Below are 18411 nucleotides of genomic sequence, written 5' to 3' on the forward strand. Positions count from 1 at the left end.
TGTAAACATTTGTAATACGCTACTGTGATTGGTTCAATAAATAAAATACTTACTCTGCACGTAACACCCACGCCTTGAGTAGGCGTGGCCTAGAGTACCCACGGTGGGGATCGCGCCGCGCGCGCCTATATATACGCGCCCACCCTGGATGCTTGTCACTCACTCATCAATAGCCACAGAGGCACCAGCCTCCCAACACTCTCCAAAGTTTTCTTATAATCAACAAATGTGTTTTCATTAAACACCCTACACAGCCCCGGTAATGGTGCGGTAATCTGGAGGTAATCTGCAGCAGCCAGCCAGCGCGTTCCAGCCGTCGTGTACGAGTTCCTGACTTCGGAATCTGCGAGCCCCACAGTAACTACGCTCGACAGGGAGATAAAAGTGATCTCATATGAAGGTGGGAAGGTTACTTATAATTTGTTCTACAATCGTTTTTTTTTTTTTGGTTTTTCGTAAATAACTCGTAAACGGTAGCCCACAGCAAAAAAATATATTTTACGTAAATAATCTGTTTCAGATTTCTTATAATATAAGTGCTACAATTTCCTTTTTTTAAGGAAATTTTAAGTAAATTATTCATGTAATAAAACATTTTTAGCTATTGGCCATCGTTTACGAGTTATTTACGAATGACTAAAAAAGGGGACCTTAGTATTTATTTTCTTCCTTTAATATCTTTTTTTAATATTGATCCTAGCGAAAAAAAGTAGCACTTATTTTATGACGAATCTGAAATAGATTATTTACGTAAAATATATTTTTTGCTATGGGCTACCGTTTACGAGTTATTTACGAAAAACTAAAAAAAATAAACGATTGTAGAACAAATTATAAGTAACCTTCCGACCTTCATATGAGATCACTCTTACCCACGCTCAATATTATTTTTTATCTCCCATTTATCAACAGATTTTTATAATAAACTATATATTTTTTAAACGTAATAAGTATAGATTTACGACTAAATTTTTTGTTTTCAGATTCCTGCAACACTTAAAAAAAAAATTGGTAATTATAAAAAAAACAAAAATACGTTTTTTAGTCTTTTCTACTTTATTCTTTTTAGGGTTCCGTACCTCAAAAGGAAAAAACGGAACCCTTATAGGATCACTCGTGCGTCTGTCTGTCTGTCTGTCTGTCTGTCTGTCTGTCTGTCCGTCTGTCACAGCCGATTTTCTCCGGAACTACTGGACCAATCAAGTTGAAATTTGGTACACATATGTAAGTTTGTGACCCGAATACGGACATGTAACGTAAACAAATGAATTTTAAACATGGGGGCCACTTTTGGGGGGTAAATGAAAAAATGAAAAAAAAAATTTTTCAAACTATATCATGTTACATATCAAATGAAAGAGCTTATTGTAAGGATTTCAAATAATTTTTTTTTATAATTTTCGAATCAACAGTTTAGAAGTTATTCAAGAAAATAAGCAAAAAATGACCATTCCCCCCCCCTTATCTCCGAAACTACTAGGTCTAAAATTTTGAAAAAAATACATAAAATAGGTCTATACCTATAGATGACAGGAAAACCTATTAGAAATGTACAGTCAAGCGTGAGTCGGACTTAATTACAGTTTTTAATCCGACCCCTACGGATTTTTTAAAGAGATTTCACTCACGTTTCACATAAAAAATACATTGTTAACAGTGCCGGATTACTTAGAGTAGTAGTTTTCTTAGAGTAATTGGTGATAATTTTCTGATAAGATAATCATTTTAAATATTTAACGGTCTTACCTACTTACGAGTAATTGTAAGGTCAAATTAAAAATAATGTTTAAAAAAAAATGTTAAATTGAGAGCTAGCTTAAAGTTTTTTGTACTCGTCGACTTTAATGGTTGAATTAATAAAGACTTTGTAACCAATAAGCAAAACAAGCACGTGCTTACGGCACCACGTTCAGGGAGGGCACCAAAATGCCAGGTTGAAAAAGGTGAACAAATTTTAAAATTAGGGACAGACACATCGTTTTTACCACACGATTTTTTTAGCTGTCCAAAAGCTAATTTGCAAAAATAATGGCGCGTAATTCTTTGGGAAACAATCCGTAGCAGTAGAAGAGTCGTGATTACATGCATAGATTCGATTTCAACCCACTCTTTTGCGGTTCGGCGTTAGGTCTTATGCGAGGCGGTCTGCCTTACGGCAAAGTTGATCTTCTGCCTTAATTACACTTGGGCGTGGATCCAAATCCAAGCTTTCCTCTTTCGCAGCTGGGCCTACTGCCTTTCTCACACTTCGCCAATTCAATTCCAAGCTCTCTGCTTTCTTGCATATTTTATGCATGAAAACAACCTCGCTGAGACCCTTAAATATCGAGCCCTATGCGAAGCTAGGCTGATAGAAAACTGTTTCATCCTGGATTCGCGCCTGAAATCCTGGATTCGCGCCTGGTTGGGACTAAAACTAAAATTGCGTTTTTATATCGAAAAATTTTCGCGCTCGCTTCGCTCGCGTTTTCAATTACTTTATAAGGATATATGATAAAGGTAACATTCGGGTGGCGACTGCAGCAACATTACTCTGTTGCAACGTTACTGCTGCAGTACTGTCAACTTCCGTGATAAAATGATGGGACTGATTTCCATACTAAAAGTAAAAATGTACAACTGTCTATCATATTGCGTTTTTATATCGAAAAATTTCCGCGCTCGCTTCGCTCGCCTTTCTATTACTTTCTACGCTATGATAAAGGTGACATTCGGATGGCGACTGCAACAGCATTAGGTACTCTGTTGCAACATTACTGCTGCGGCACTGTCAATTTTCGTGATAAAATGATGTGACTGATTTCCATTCTCAGCTGTAATGCGGCAATGAACTTCTCTCAATTTACCAAAAAATCAATGTAATCTTGATGACCCTAGGGAGAGGGGGCACCTAGAAATGCTTAGGGCATCAAAATATCTTAATCCGGCACTGATTGTTAAAAATTGTGTAATATACGGAACCCTTGGAACGCGAGTCCGACTCGCACTTGGCCGGTTTTTTTTTGTTAGAAAGTGCATTGTTTTTGTTCTAAAAACAGATTCCTCATCCTTAATTTATCGGAAAATGATATATCACACGCCCTAATAGGAATAGTTTTAGAGAAATGTTGCTCCAAGTGAAGCGCGGCAGCGTCGAACTCCCCCCCTCCCCCCCCCACTAAATGAGAGTTGGCTCTCGACGGCTCCCAGTCTGTATCTGCTCAAGACCAGCTAAGAATCAACTGTGCCAAGTTTCGGCGCATAGTCTCAAAATGCAAGGTGTCGTGCACTAACAAACCAGCTATAGTGCAAACCTTAGTGGATGAGCGTTCATTTTATGATTCGTTTTAAAGGGCCCACAGATTAGCAGTTCGCCGGACGATATCAGCCTGTCAGTTCCGAACAACTGACAGGCTGATATCGTCCGGCAAACTGGTAATCTGTGGGCCCCTTAAGGGTATATATGTTAGTTTCTGTAAAGGATACTAGTCTTCCCCGCTGCGTCGAGCCCCAGCATGAGTATCCTCATCTCCTTGTTGCCGAAGATCTTTGATAGTAGCTTCCCCATCTTGTGTTCGCCTCAGCCGCTCAACTGGAATTAGATAAAAGTGAACGTTAATAAGTAAACTTGTATATTTGCAAAAAGCTGGTTGGTTGGATATTAAAAAAATAGGTATTTATTATTTGCACTTTTATTTATGCGAATTGATGTTTTGCAATGACAAAGTATGGAAATGTCATCACTATGTAGGTACTTATGTGAAATTTCTATGAAAATATGACGTTATATAATAACACGGCTCACTTTGTTTTTTTTTAAATGGTTTGCAAAGTTAGCTTAAGACGGACTCTACTACAATTTACATAGACGATGTATTACTTATTAAGTTATTATAATTATGTGGGCGAATCAACTTTAAAACCGACAGTTTTGAGTGTCCCTTACGTTACTCAAAATGTCTCCGGAGTTACCGAGAAATCGTGCTTCTAATATACCTAGATAGTTTTCGTTTATTAGGTTTCACAGTTGGAGCCTTGAATATTTTACCATACCTACATCATACCTAAACAGAAACAGAAAAGCCATTAGTTAAATGTACATTTTTACAACGAAGTTTAAATGTTGTGGACAGATTTGTGTCAGTCAAAAAGTTGATCCGCCCATGTAGTGGCACAACCGACGTTTTTAAATATCATCTATCTAATACGTTAGGTGTAACGTCCAGTTGCACCAATCATATTTTTTTTTATCTTGCAACAAACATAATCCGAAATATTTTTTAAAACTTGACTTAGAAACTTATTTTTTTCTGTATTCTATTAAGTAAATGTCTCGGGAGTCCGGGCAATCATTAGGTACATTAAACCGGCCGACTAATTCCAACTTATCTCGTTAAACTTGGTCCCGGCTTCCATCGATTTGCCGCTTTCCACTTATTTTCTAGGTGCTTTCTAATGCCATAGTTAGGAATAACGTGCAAGTCAGTATGTCTCCTGGGTTTTGATGCTGCTTTATAATGAAACCCAACGAATTCACGAAAAACCGTCAGCCAAGTGGAGCCTTATAGCAAAAGGGCTTAGCATATTAGTATTTTTTACATGTTTATGCAAGTAGCTGACGGTCTTTCCACCGCTATACAACCGGCTGACGATTTTTTTTTATAAATAACATCTAAATTATCATCTGACAAAGTATCAAACGGGAGGCGATGACTAAAAACTATTTTTTTACATATTCATGTGATCAACTGACTAAAAAAACAGTCGGCTAGCCGGTGGTATCGCGGTGGAAATACTGTTTTTTTTTAATTCACGGTAGCATCTAAACTATCATCTGACGAAGTATCAAGGGGAGGCGATGACTGACGATAGTGACGATATTTGCTCCTGTCCCGCGGTCTATTAGAGTTTCAACCTTAAACCCTACATAAATTACGATGAATACAGGTCATAATATACCACTATATCAAGGAGCATGCTACGAGTATTGAGAAACTAATATCGGATGCGCTTGGGCGGAAAGTGCAGGTTAATTTGCATCACGTGTCGGGAGTTGATGAGATTGCAACAGTTCACAGTGATGGCTCGCGTGGAAAACTCATTTTGTGAGCCCTTGTTACGTGTAGGCATAGTTTATTAGTTTATTGCTACTGAGCGCTATATTATAGGCCTTGGTAATGAGATGACGCTGTACGCTGCGTGGTTTCACACTGTTATTGGACGACTGTAACCTTTTGATATCACGTGTAACTAAAAGAGTAAAAAGTACCTATACTTGCGAATCGAAACACGCGTGCGCCCTAGAAGGACAGAAAGAGGAAAATTCAAAACACGTTTTAACATTGCTGCCAATGTATCAAACACAAAATACGTAATTTTATTGAGTTCATTGTTGCCCACCAAGCTTGGTGGGGAATAGCAAGACGTCTACCGTTTTGACGTGTCACTTAGGAGTTTTTGGTAGTAAACAGAAATGACAAAAGAGATTATGACAAGGACAAACAATTACAACGATTTCTCTCCTACTCCTATATAAAATTCCATAAGACTATCCCGTCCAGTCATCTCTTCTCTCCGACTTGACATAAAGGACAGCGGAAATATTAGAAATAAATAAGAGGTACTCACTACAGAGTCAAATATTTTAGTTCGTCTCAAGTAGACCGTAATATGTCGATTCGCTCGGTCAAATAAGAATGAAAACTGTCGTACACCAGCGGTAGGACAGAATACAGTCAAAGCAAACATTATGGTTCCATTTTACATCAAGGTGTGAAACTCCCACAAGTCTCAAATTATTTATCTAACACACATTTCAATTCACAACCTAAAGTACACTTCGTTATCCCCAATAGATCACTTATGGCAAGTGTTCATATTAGGAGCTGTTAACATATTTCACAGGCCTTGGCCCAATATGCTACCGTTCAAACACAAAATGTCGTAAGTTTATATGAGAATTGTATTTAAATACGACGTTGTTATCCTTATTGGTATAATTTATTGACGTAAGGCAATTGACACGGTCGACCCATTTGAGAAGTATCTTGGGATTCTTCGGATCTTAAGAATGATTAAGAGGATACAGCACGGACTCGCGAAATCGCCTTTTCATACAAACGTAGTCCTGATTTTCCTCTCTGGATATTCATATCATTTAATATTTTGACACAGTTTGTTGTATATGAACCACAGCTATGCAAGGGCATAGCTGTGGTTCATATACAACAAACAAACAATAATTATTAACAAACAAATAATAATTAAATATATTGAATATAAGGATATTCGATTTTTTATCGAATATTTAATTATTATAAGATTTATAAGAGTTGGGAGCATTTAAAAATTTGTATATAGGTACTTAATCTGTTTGTCCTAATTTTTAAACAAATAAAAAAATCTAAAAAAAGTCAAACATAGCTATGGTTAAATATATATCAAAATATGTTAAAACATTTTCCATAATGTCAATAACCAGAGGAAAATGGTGACTACCTTTGTATGGAGAAGCGGCCGCATTGTATCCTTCTAAAAATATAAGGAAAATATTGGAATATTTGCTTCAAAGAGACGATATTAAGTAGACTGTGTGTTTTTCATTAGCTAGAAATACATGTTGTTTATTCGTTCGTAATAACCAATTACATTTTCATTAGCAAATAACAAGGGTATATTTAGCACACGCCTACGAAAATGTTGAGCGTTTCGGGGTTTGTCATAATTATAATAATTATCAAATACAACGCCTGGTTCTCTTAGATCTAATTACTTTCAACAAAGAGATGGATGGTTGGAATCCATCCTATTTTATATTAGTGAATTTCAAAGGGTCGGGATAGCTGCCTAATTATTAGACTAATAATAAATGAAAAATTATGAAAGTTACTGGCAATGCTATCTGATCTTCTCACCAAGAATTGAATGAAAGTTGAGGTTATTGAATTGAAACGAGATTCTTACATACTAGAAATCATACTTGCTCTTTATTTATTATATTCACTAATTCAATCTTACAACATAGCATAAAGAAAATTGTCCAACCAATCCAGCGTTTAAAAACATAGTGTGCAGTGACAGCCTAATAAAAATACTGAAGCCTGTGCTAGTGGATGGGTGGATTACTGCAAATACTAGTATGCTTTATAAAATGATTTACCTTAAACAAGGTTTAAAAGATAACAGTATTACCCATTGTCGCAATTGGTATATTAAATGCATATTTAATACAGCTCGAGTGACAACATTACTATGTCACACCTAGTAATAATTACCAATAAGGAAATCCTCCATTGTCTAAACATCCCACGATCCACGCCTACCTTTAGTCCGATCAACGAGTGAGGAATCGTTGCGTTTGAAAATTCTGCTATAGTTCAATATCATAATTCATCATACAACTATAGTTCAGTACTACAAGTATGGTCCATAAGTTCAATATGTAATTATTAAGTATCAATAATTTATTTATTTATTTTTATCCCTGTCATAATACCTATAGTCGGTAAGTTAGGTTAAAAGCGTTTTGTAAGATTGTATTACACTGATACAAGTTCCTCTCTCAGGTCTCAAATGGTTCGGCTTAATTAAAAAAAATTGAGGATGTTTTCACCGTGTTTTTAATATTACTTAAACGCATACAAAAAATGCTTATAAACGCATACAAAAAATGCTTATAAACTACCTACGTGACAGTTACTCCATGTAGAAATGAACTGTCATAGCAACCATAATTTGACGCAAGATTCGAGGTATAATAAATCGGAAAAGATTTTGAATTGGCAGTAGTCAATTTCCCCACGCCTAGTCGACTGGAGTACTCGTCATCGCCGACCCAGATACTGCACTCGTCTAAATATAGACGGAAGACTATCAAGTGGAAAACTGTAATACATGGAGTCGACTCAATTGGTTGGACTAAGACAGCTGGCATTCAAGCAAGATTGCTTTAGGATGAGAGATGAATTTCTTGGATGAAAATCAAATTTGAAAATGCCTGAGGTATTTTGATTGATGTTTTAGATCAGCGCTCGGCAACCTTTTAGCAGCCAAGGGCCACATAGTAGTTAAGGAGGTAGACGCGGGCCGCACTTTTGTTCATATGTGTGACTTTATCAGACATTGTTGTTTGACAATATTACATACAACATAGCCAAGGGGGCTCGCGGGCCGCGAGTGAGAGGTTCGCGGGCCGCATGCGGCCCGTTGATGCCGACCGCTGTTTTAGATTATTAGAAGATTGCTCTCAATAGAGTAATAACTAAGCTAAAATTGAAATTACCAGTGCCAGAACGTCCATATAACTCATACGATTTGCCTGATTTGAGACAACTATTTTTCGGGATTTAAAACAGTGAAACAAGTTGGCTCTGCCTATGTATGACGCTTCGCCACTTGTACCTACCTACGTAGTATTTCATTTGCCGAGAAAAGATATGCACTGCCTTTTGCCCTTTGTCTGGTCTACAGACCCAGATACATATACCTATGAGTATATGTATAAATACTTCTGGTTTAGGTATGTATTAATACTTCGCTTTCATTAGAGCATGTCAACCTTATCCGACCTAATTCAAGGCGCCAGTACCTCGTTTCACCTTTTATGGCCCCGCGTCACGCCGTAAAAGCCCCGTTTTATAACCGCAAATGTATCGGATATTTGACATCGATCTTTTACTTAATTAGCTGACAAATTGTAATCCTTATTGCGCAGACATAAGGGCTAACAATGGTTAGGTGCTGTTAGTAGTAAGAATCTTAAATGTTTCTCGCTCTATTTTGGAACGGAACGTGGAATAGTTAACGAGGTTCTCAGCGTCCTACTCATTCATTTGTTCTGCTTTTTACTCAAAGCTCGAATCGGTAATTTTTAGAATCGACTTATCAAAGGCATTTGACTGAGCCAACTAGAAGACGAACTTGACTCCCTCTGGTCGCATAACAACTTTTGTCATATTTTTAATTGTCATAACACTTTATGCATAAAATTGTAAGTTATAAAAATCTTTAGTCAGAATTATTCCTGAGCATAACTGGGTTTTTGTCATAAATGAGTTATGACATATTTTTTATAGTCATTACTTTAATGCGCATAACATTTTAAGTCATCTGCTTGATATCCATAATTGTTTTTCGTTCGAAGTATTGCAGTGCATAGTATTAATATAGACAAAAAAATAAGTCACATTTTTAGTGGTCATAATATGTTTTTTTCATAAATGTTACAAAGCATGAATAATAAATATGTATGGTTGTGAGCCACCTATGAAGCAAATATTGCTTTAGTCATAATCATAACCACAGAAAGACCGTATAAAAGAGGAGATCCAAGGAGCCCCACTAGGAGAAACGGTCTTATAAAAGAAATTAATCATAGATATAGATTTATTCAAATAGTAGGTAGGTTAGGTTCGTTAGGTTTCTTTAGATGCCCGAAGGGCAAACCACGCAGAAATAGGAGCCCCGCGTAAGCGGGGCTCCGTCGAATTAAGTGTTTGGACGGAGATTAAGGCTATCAATAACTAAGTATGCCTTAAACCATTATGGTTGAAAATTATTATGCTACAAAACGTTATACGTAAAAACATTATAAGTATCGATATATATATGCTTTCAGCTGGTATGACATTTGATTCATTATAATCAAAACCTATATGCACAAAAAATATATGACACCTGCTGAGTATGTCATCAAATATTATGGCTAAAAATGTATGACACAATATAATATGACTTTTCATTTGTATGCGCAATGATGATTATGACACAAGTCGTTATGCGCATCAAAGATATGACTTAAACTTGTATGCAACCCAATATGGTATGGACCCTATTAGGAAGCCAATTCCAACATGTCAATTTCGTCTCATTTTAACAGTTTCCGCACGTGCATTTCGGTGCATGGCTTCGCAATGAAAACACTCAGTGCTTAGTGCTCTATCGTGTATTAGCTGATTTACGTCTGTTCAACACCTCATTCAGTTATATTCGCTAACGTAATCTGACGCATCGTGCGTAACGAAGACCGAAAATAGCTCAGTTATTGATTTCAGTTCGGCATGTTAATTATTTCTCGTGATTCAAGAAGACAACGGCAGCGAACAATGTAGGTCTGTTACTATTTGTGCCATAGGCAACGTTATATGTTTGGTAATTAGAGTCTGTGTGCGAAAAGAGAAGAGTCGTGGAATGTATGGGGCCCATACATTCCACGACTCTTCTCTTTTCGAATAGACTCTACAAAGTAAATATGTTTTAAATGTATATTTCTGCATTTGAGGGTTAAAAATGATTGTCTTGTATACAATTTTCTTTTACGGGTTCTCGCTGCATTAGCTTTTTTCATAGGTACCTACTTAGCCTTGCAAGGGTGTACATTAAAACATTGAAGATACAACACTTCTCTGACCCACAATCAGATTGTGGGTCTGACTGACCCAGACCCACAATCTCACCGCTCCTCATTCTGTTTTTGTATATTTACTGTACTTGGGCGGGTGCAAATGGCCGCCTGAAGGCCAATTGCTTTGAGGGCAGTCGGTTAAACAAGTTCATTTAATACTAAATATCTCAATGAGTTTTCTTAATAACCCAATACAATAGTCGTAGGTACATTTACAATGTCAACGCTATGCATACAGAATACTACCCATTTTCAGTATAAACTCGCACTGCACCGATGATACCGAGTTCTCAGATGACGTAACTCCTTTACTACGTCACTGTACGTTAAAACGTCATAACGTCACTTGACAACCACACATACTACGACGTTTTGTCGTTGGTCTGCCGTCACAATTACTAAACCATTAACCAGTTACGACTAGCGAAGTTCGGAACTCTGAACACTAACTACTCTAACTAGGCTTATAGGACTTAAGGACAACTCGAATAATAAAGTTAGGTACATTGTTTAAGTGTTAGTGTTTTGAATTCAGAGTAGGATTATGAATATTATGATATAACAAGTCGTCGCAGTCTTAGCGAATATTATTATATATAACATATAACCTATTAACGAAGGATGAAACCAGAAGGAAATACATTTTCTGTTCGCCGTGCGGAAAGCGTCAATTTTCGGCACGCTGCGCTAAACGAGGTTGCCACTTTCCGGCTCCATCGAAAACAAAAATAGTATACCTACTCACCTAGGCCAGTAAATAAGAAAGTCGGTCTCTCTGAGATATTGCTTCCTTATAGCTAGTTAGGCATGTAATATACTATTCCATAACACCTTCATATAATATCAATCACGACGATGTTGGTTTAATGGTAATATAAACAATTAAAAGTAATTTCAGAATGCTGATAATGCCTGGTCCGGAACAGACGCGATTTGACACGTGTAATAAACTAATAAATAAACAGCTTGATTTTCTCACCTACCTAAATCGCAAGAGTCAAATGGTCGGGAAAACGATGCGCGTTTATTCGCGTTTTAGCGCCAACAATAAAAAAAAAACGTAAATTATCAACGGTTTTACAAATGGTAGTGGCAAAAACGTTGAAAATACACTAATTTATAGTCACGCAGAGATTACTTATAGGTGATTCATTTTAGGGGTAATGATGCGTTTCGAAATGGTAGTCTTCAAGAAACGCAAGCGTCATGCGTGATATTCAAACCTGCATTTGTTTTACATACGATCTGAGAGAGAGAATGAAATCAGCTGTGAGGTATTGAAGTTTGTAAATCTATTAAGAACCCTTGGAACAGATTTTAAAGGAAAAAGCACGCCTTTGTATTTTACAAGTACCTACTTCAAAGGCGAGACCCTGAGAAACTGCTCACAAAATTTCACGAGAATCGGCTGAGAATTAGGCCCTGTTAAGGAGAACAGCCGGACAGTTGACATATTACGAAAACATTTTTGCCCAAGCTGAACCGCAGACGCTTCGCGCTCGTCGGTCAACAAGGTATCGCACAAAATGAAGCCAAAAAGATCTTGGTACCTTTTTTCGTCATTGTAATATGGCCGAAGGCGGTATTCCGCGGTACAAGTACTGGTAATAGGGCGAGATCCCCAGCGGGGGTCACCCTTCTATTTCCGTCAGGTCACCGCCCAGGGCGACAACCATTTCCACGCCATTTCCCTTTCTCGGAAAATTAAAAATAGATAGAGATAAAAATAATTCATGCTGATTTAAATCGAGAGCAACACTAGGAAATCAAGCAATTCTCAACGAGTGGGAAGTGCCCCCTTAACAGGCTCAGGAATATAGGTACTAATTAGAGAAACGGTACAAATTACCATCTTTTCCGCACAACAGCCACAGACCAAAAATAGATAAGACCCGGCTAACTAGTCTTAGAGTTAGAAGTAGATAAGTCAAAAAGTATAAAGGGTGGATTGTGAACATAAGTACGGTCAGCCAAGAAAGTGGTTTACCACTTTTCGACTCTATCAATCAGATGATAGAGTCGAAAAGTGGTAAACCATTTTCTTGGCTGACTATACATACCACAACTTGTACGGTATGTCGTAAGTAGTTCTTAGTACTGAGGGTCTAACAACTCATGATACCTGGGTTCTTGGCATTTGTTTGAGCTAACGTTTATTTTAAACACTAATCTAATTTTAGCAGCAATAATTTGATTAGAATTTTAATCTCCGCCTATTATAATTATACTCAACTCTTAAAGATCCTCTGTCAATTACCAGTACCACCCACCACCCTCGTAAAGTTGTAGGTTTTAAGCTTATAACAAGTATATTCATAGACAGTAAATGATAGGTATTGCGTAGGCACCCTCCGACGCATCTTCAATACCGTTATTTGACATTTCCTAAACGTTATTACCAAGATATTAAGGTTCATCGCTGGTCAGTCAATTTGCCGTTAGTACCGCCCACGGATATTGGATCGTTTGGATCGGAGCCAATCGAGAACTCATTCATCTCGACTTGATTCTAGATGCACGCTAGAGGCTTCGGCGGATAAGTGGATAGGTTCCATGACGCATCACATCTAGTTAATGAAAAAAAAAAAACGATTGATTACAGAACTTTACAGTACGCGAGTCTGATTCAGACTTAATAACTTGTGAAGGTTTCGATCTTATATACGATCTTGAAGATCGCTCATGCTTTGAGATGCGCGTCAATCGCCAAGACAATCGGTTCAAAACCATTAGGATAAAACAAACCTACTTAGTTTATAATAACAGGAATATTGTTAGGCATAAAATGCAGTGTAACTCATTCATGACAAATAATGGCATATCCATTCAAGTTCAAAATCCAAGGAACTTAGACTAAGGAAAATAGTAAGTTTTAATCAGCAAATAGCTTGTTCTATTCCCTCCGCAGATGAGAAACTACGGCGCCACAATGGCTACAACGCACCATAGATTATTTAACAAAATGGCGGAAGTCTGTAGGAAGATAACGAGACTTACGATCTTTTTGAAGAAAGGACTACGCACTGTTTCTTATACCCTAGTAAACTTTAAGTACTTATAACAATTCTTAAACCTTATTCCAAAGGCATACGATCTAAGAATGGTCATTTAAGAGTAGCATAAAGATGGTGGGATTGTGTAGGAAGATATGGGGTCTTTTAGAAGGGGGTATAGACGTTGGCAATGCGTCGACGAAATGCAGCGGCGTGCCAAATGCGTTTATAAATTGTCTGTAGACTATGATAGTTGAGCATAATAATTGGTTACAATAAACAGGCAGTCTGGTATTATTAATCATTCATATTACAAGAATTTGAATTTCGTGCGGAAAATATATGAGTAGAGAGGGGAGACTACGGCTGGAAGTAATAATTTTTCAGTTCCTTGGATGTATATTTTTATATCCTTAGGATGAAATGTTGTACAATTAACAATCAGCAAAAAAGTATCTACTGAAGAACGTAGATGCCGATAGACTATAGACGATAGATATATAGACGATAGCCGTAGACTTCGACATAAAAAGAGCCAAATCGCATGAAGAAAGCCAACAATAGACGTTGGGCTAAGACTAGCAAACCTCTCACTTAGGTTGGACGATCAGTCTGGATAAATAGATACCTGATTTTGTATGAGTACCTTGTTCACCTTGTCATAGTCCTTTCTTCTATTTTTAGATGAAACACATTTGTATCTAAACCGCAAAGTGAAATCAAGCCCAGCCGGCACGAATCACAGTCAACGACTTAGTTGCTTAGCGAGAAAAAAACTGCGGCCTGTGACCGCCTAACGGCATCTTGTTGGGCGAGTTGATGTACTGAGACTGGTACGTATCATTCGTAAACATTATTGTCTCATAGTAGGGAAGAACAAGCCCTTATCCGATGATGAGGATGAGGTGATGTGATGAAGCTCTTTTCCGAATAGGTGATGCGAAAATCATTGATTTATATACATATACATACCAATTTTTGTAGGAAACTCACTATTTCATAAAGCGTTTAAATAAGGCAAACGACCCGATTCGAACTTTAAGATACGTTAGTTAATAGATCTAGACTAGAAACGATATGGATTAGATCATAGTCTAATAAAACATGGTATTCCATTCCCAGAGTGACACGGGCCTACGTCACAACAACATGGCCGCTATATATAGCGCTATCGCATATTATCATATAGCGCTGTCGCATGATGACGTAGGCCCGTGTCAGTTAGGTGACCTAGAAAAGACGGGAATGGAGTACCAGGCGGAGTATATTATTATACCATGGATTAGATATGTCCCTGTCAAATGTGACGTTTCTTCAAACAAAAACGTCACTTTTGACACTGAGACAGCTAATATTACCATATCGTTTCTAGATCTATTAATTGACGTATTTTAAAGTTCGAATCGGGCAGTAAAGATCTGAAAAATTGCAACAATAACAATAGCGTAGTCATTTAGTGTACCCTACGGCTAACTTGTTTCTACAAACTCAATAGGTTTAAAAAGAAGATTAAACATGATTTGTTAGCACTAAGTGCTAAATTATTCAAACCCCTAATAAGATTCTCAATTTATTCTCGATCGTAACCTAAAACATTTGCATAACACAGTAAGCTCTGTTTATGTTAAAGACTAAAGTTTACTTCTGTTTGACAAAACAAGCCTACCTTCCTACGACCATATAAAGATTGTACTTTGTTTCCTTAAGATAAGGTCTTATTTTATTTGACAGGTCTTGGATTCAGATACATCCTTATTGCTAGTTTAGATAAGACCTTATTTCATCAAAGGTTTAGTCTTGGAGAACTTTGCTTAATATTGTTTGAAGTCAAGTTTTGATTTAAAGTTGCTTCTATCTTAACATCAAGAGAGGTGAATTGTCAAACTGGTTAGTCAAATTAGGTTATCATTTACTGGGACATTTACTTAACGTAACTATAAGCATTGTCATTTATTATAATAGATTTGATATAGGTCTATTTTACAGCTTTGATTTGAAGAGAAAAACAGGCTTCGATGACCTCATTCGATGATGATGAAAACGTCATCATTCGATGATGTTTATTTCATCATAACCAATCTGCATTAAAATAAATTATTAGAAGTATTAGGTTGTATTGTGCTACTAGAACTTGCATGTCAAAGAGAAATAAACTATAAACGCACGCTAGGCCTTGACAATAAAAGTAAGGCGTGAATGATACTAACAAGCGAAGACAGTCCAAATCGAACGGAAAAGGGACACGTGGTGTCAATTAGCTGCAGGATATTGGTGTGTTTAATTCCTAATTTTAGATGTAATTTGACACCAGAATTACCAAGCTAAATGTATCTTTCGAACAAGTTCAATGCTCGAAAAAAAGATTAAAAGGATAAAAATAGGGAGCTAAGTTAAAATAACATTGTGTATATCAGGTTCATTTATCTAGGATGCGGCGTTATTAATATATGTACTTGTCATAGTGGTCATTCTTACTTGTCATGCTCTATAGATTACTTGTCATACTTTACAAAACCTCTGGATTTGGCGTCACGAAAAATTCCTGACAAGAGTCAGATTACTATGCGATTGAGAACTAATCACGCCTAACATGTTTCTCTGTTATACATATAGTCATTCATAAAATCTCCATATAGATCGGTTTCCTCTATCAAGAATGTCGAGGTCAATATCAAGATTACAAGAGCATGTATCATCACCATTAGTGTCGTTTTCAAACAAAAGGTTACACATATAGTCAGTTGTGAATGAGGCGTCATTGCTATAAGGTTGCAATTATAAATCGCCCATGTCGATGGCACCTTTTGATTTCAACGCTTATCTTATTGATTCAGACGCCAAGGGAGGAAGCGAGCGAGTGACAATATTTATGATTACGTCGACGTAACCGCGACATCTCTGCAGTTTTTAAGTAGTCTAGGTATAAACCACTGTCAAAATGCCTCATCACGTTGGACTTGTATGGCGATTATTTAATAATTTGCAGAACTTACGTAAACAGATTGTATAATCCCCCTCACCAAATCAAGCATGGTTTAACGCCATACAGGGCGATTTTTTATGGTTTCGTCCCTTCTACTGTCATCCCAGATAGCTGGCCGAGATTTATTAGGGCTAGGGGAAGGTTGGAGAAATTATCGAATGTGTAAGGAAGTCGCGTGTTGACATAAGTAGTTTGCTGGTGGAATTTCATTGGGTCGAATATAAAGAGGGATATCGTATTAGACGATTTAAAGTGTGAGCAAAACAAAGCCCTTAAATAAAATGAGTTTGTAAATGTTAAACTAATAAAACGTTTGAAAAACCTCATAAACATGTCACCTGTCTCATATTAAAACAAATCGATTGACACTCCATGGTAGTTTAAACGCTACGGTGGCTTATGTATGTATTTTTATTTTGCGAGTAACGTTATATATCTGCCATCTATTGTCGTTATCCAGAAACACTTCTATCAAAGCTTTTATATTAATTTCGATGAATGTACATTCAACTTTAACTCATTCATTTCTCACATTCATTTCTTATTAGTTTTTCACAATTCCACGTACTTATTAAGACAGGCGGAAGATTTAGCTTCCATGCAATGCATCAAAGATAACATTCACGAAGTCTTACGTAACTGTAACTTGCAAAAACTGCAAGAGGAAAACCGGCGTTTTTGCGGATAGACAACGGTTTTTGCTCTATTTTTAGTCCGGTTAGTGAACTAATGATGACAGTCTTGTAAGAAGTTAGATATTGCGGGGTGGAACTAAGTGCAGAATTAATTTCAAAAGATTGGTCGCTGATTGTAGAATTTCAGGTAAAAATCAAAACCATTAGAAAAAGACTTGATTAAAATTTAATTAACAGCTAATTATTGCATAACATGCAACTTGTGACACTTGTGCTGTTTTGCTAAGATTTTGTTACCTTTCTGTACTTTTTTGGACAGGCAGATTTCTGCAGGTGTATTCGATTTTCTGTTGGTGAATTTTATAAAATTCTGGATCATTTACCTAGTAAGGAAGTGTGTTTATTATATTTCGATTTAACACCATTACCATAACTTTAACCTGAAGAATGCTTCTAGGATGATGATGATGCTTCTATAAACCGAATATGTCTTTAGCGTAGGTACTTCGGATTGTCAAGACGCAAGTAGTAAAACCTGTGCGTATTTGCAATTCTAACTGTGGAACACCCCGCCCACAGTCAAATTGATATTTTTACATTTTTTAACACTCTACCTGTCCGTTTTGTAGCCTTGAATATCGACCGTGAAAACTATTTCAAACCCCATATTTAAGGGCTAAATAAATGAATTCGAGGTCCCGATAGGGGACGCTACTAACGACTGACCATCGGTAGTTCTTATATCTTAGCAATAAGGTTTATTGTTCAGTTAACAGTACGGATGGTGCGATTGGGGTAAATATTTCTGGAAATGTAACACAAGTTGCTTCAATAAGTTAGGGGACATGGTTGGGTGGTTCAAAGGGAAGGGGATTACATGTGTAAACGGGAATTTATCTAAGTATTGTTTTTATTGCTTAATTCACGTATAGCTGTTACAAAAGAGAGTATTTTATGGCTGTAATAAATAAAGACAGTGCACCTGTATAGTTTTCTCCGAATGTCAAACAAATTGACGAGACTGCTTCTGTTTGATGAGACGTTTTAAAATGTCATTACTCATTAGATTCTTCTCAGTGGAGAGTATAAATATACTTATTTATTTTATGGTTTCATCGGGTTTTCTACCAATAACCTTGCTTTCCAATATTCCTCTGATACTTTTAAGAAAAGTGAAAGTATCGAATAACTAAGCACAACGAAAGTTGAAATGAGATTTGACTTACGGTAATCATCATTTTTGTAAAACAGTGATTTATAAGTAGCGATAAAAAATCTGTGTCTCGTTTCGTACAACTTTAATACTTTTTTTTACTAAATATACGTATTTCGCTGTATTTCACATACCAGCCGCGTTATTATATAGAAGCACGTAAATGTTTGTAGTATTAATAAATTATAAATATCCTGACAGACAGG

At 36.8% G+C, this 18411-nt stretch overlaps 1 protein-coding gene across 1 annotated transcript in view; it reads right to left on the reverse strand.

Annotated features, from left to right (window-relative positions):
• Positions 1-18411, reverse strand: part of LOC134789641 (ADP-ribosylation factor 6) — a 79872-nt gene that overhangs the window by 17672 nt on the left and 43789 nt on the right. The window contains exon 3 of the mRNA XM_063760232.1: positions 3466-3571. Within this exon, the coding sequence (XP_063616302.1) occupies positions 3466-3547 (82 nt within the window). The 5' untranslated portion in view covers positions 3548-3571. The remainder of the gene's footprint in view (positions 1-3465; positions 3572-18411) is intronic.

Source organism: Cydia splendana, chromosome 4 (assembly GCF_910591565.1).
Source record: "Cydia splendana chromosome 4, ilCydSple1.2, whole genome shotgun sequence".
Classification (NCBI taxonomy): Eukaryota; Metazoa; Arthropoda; class Insecta; order Lepidoptera; family Tortricidae; genus Cydia; species Cydia splendana.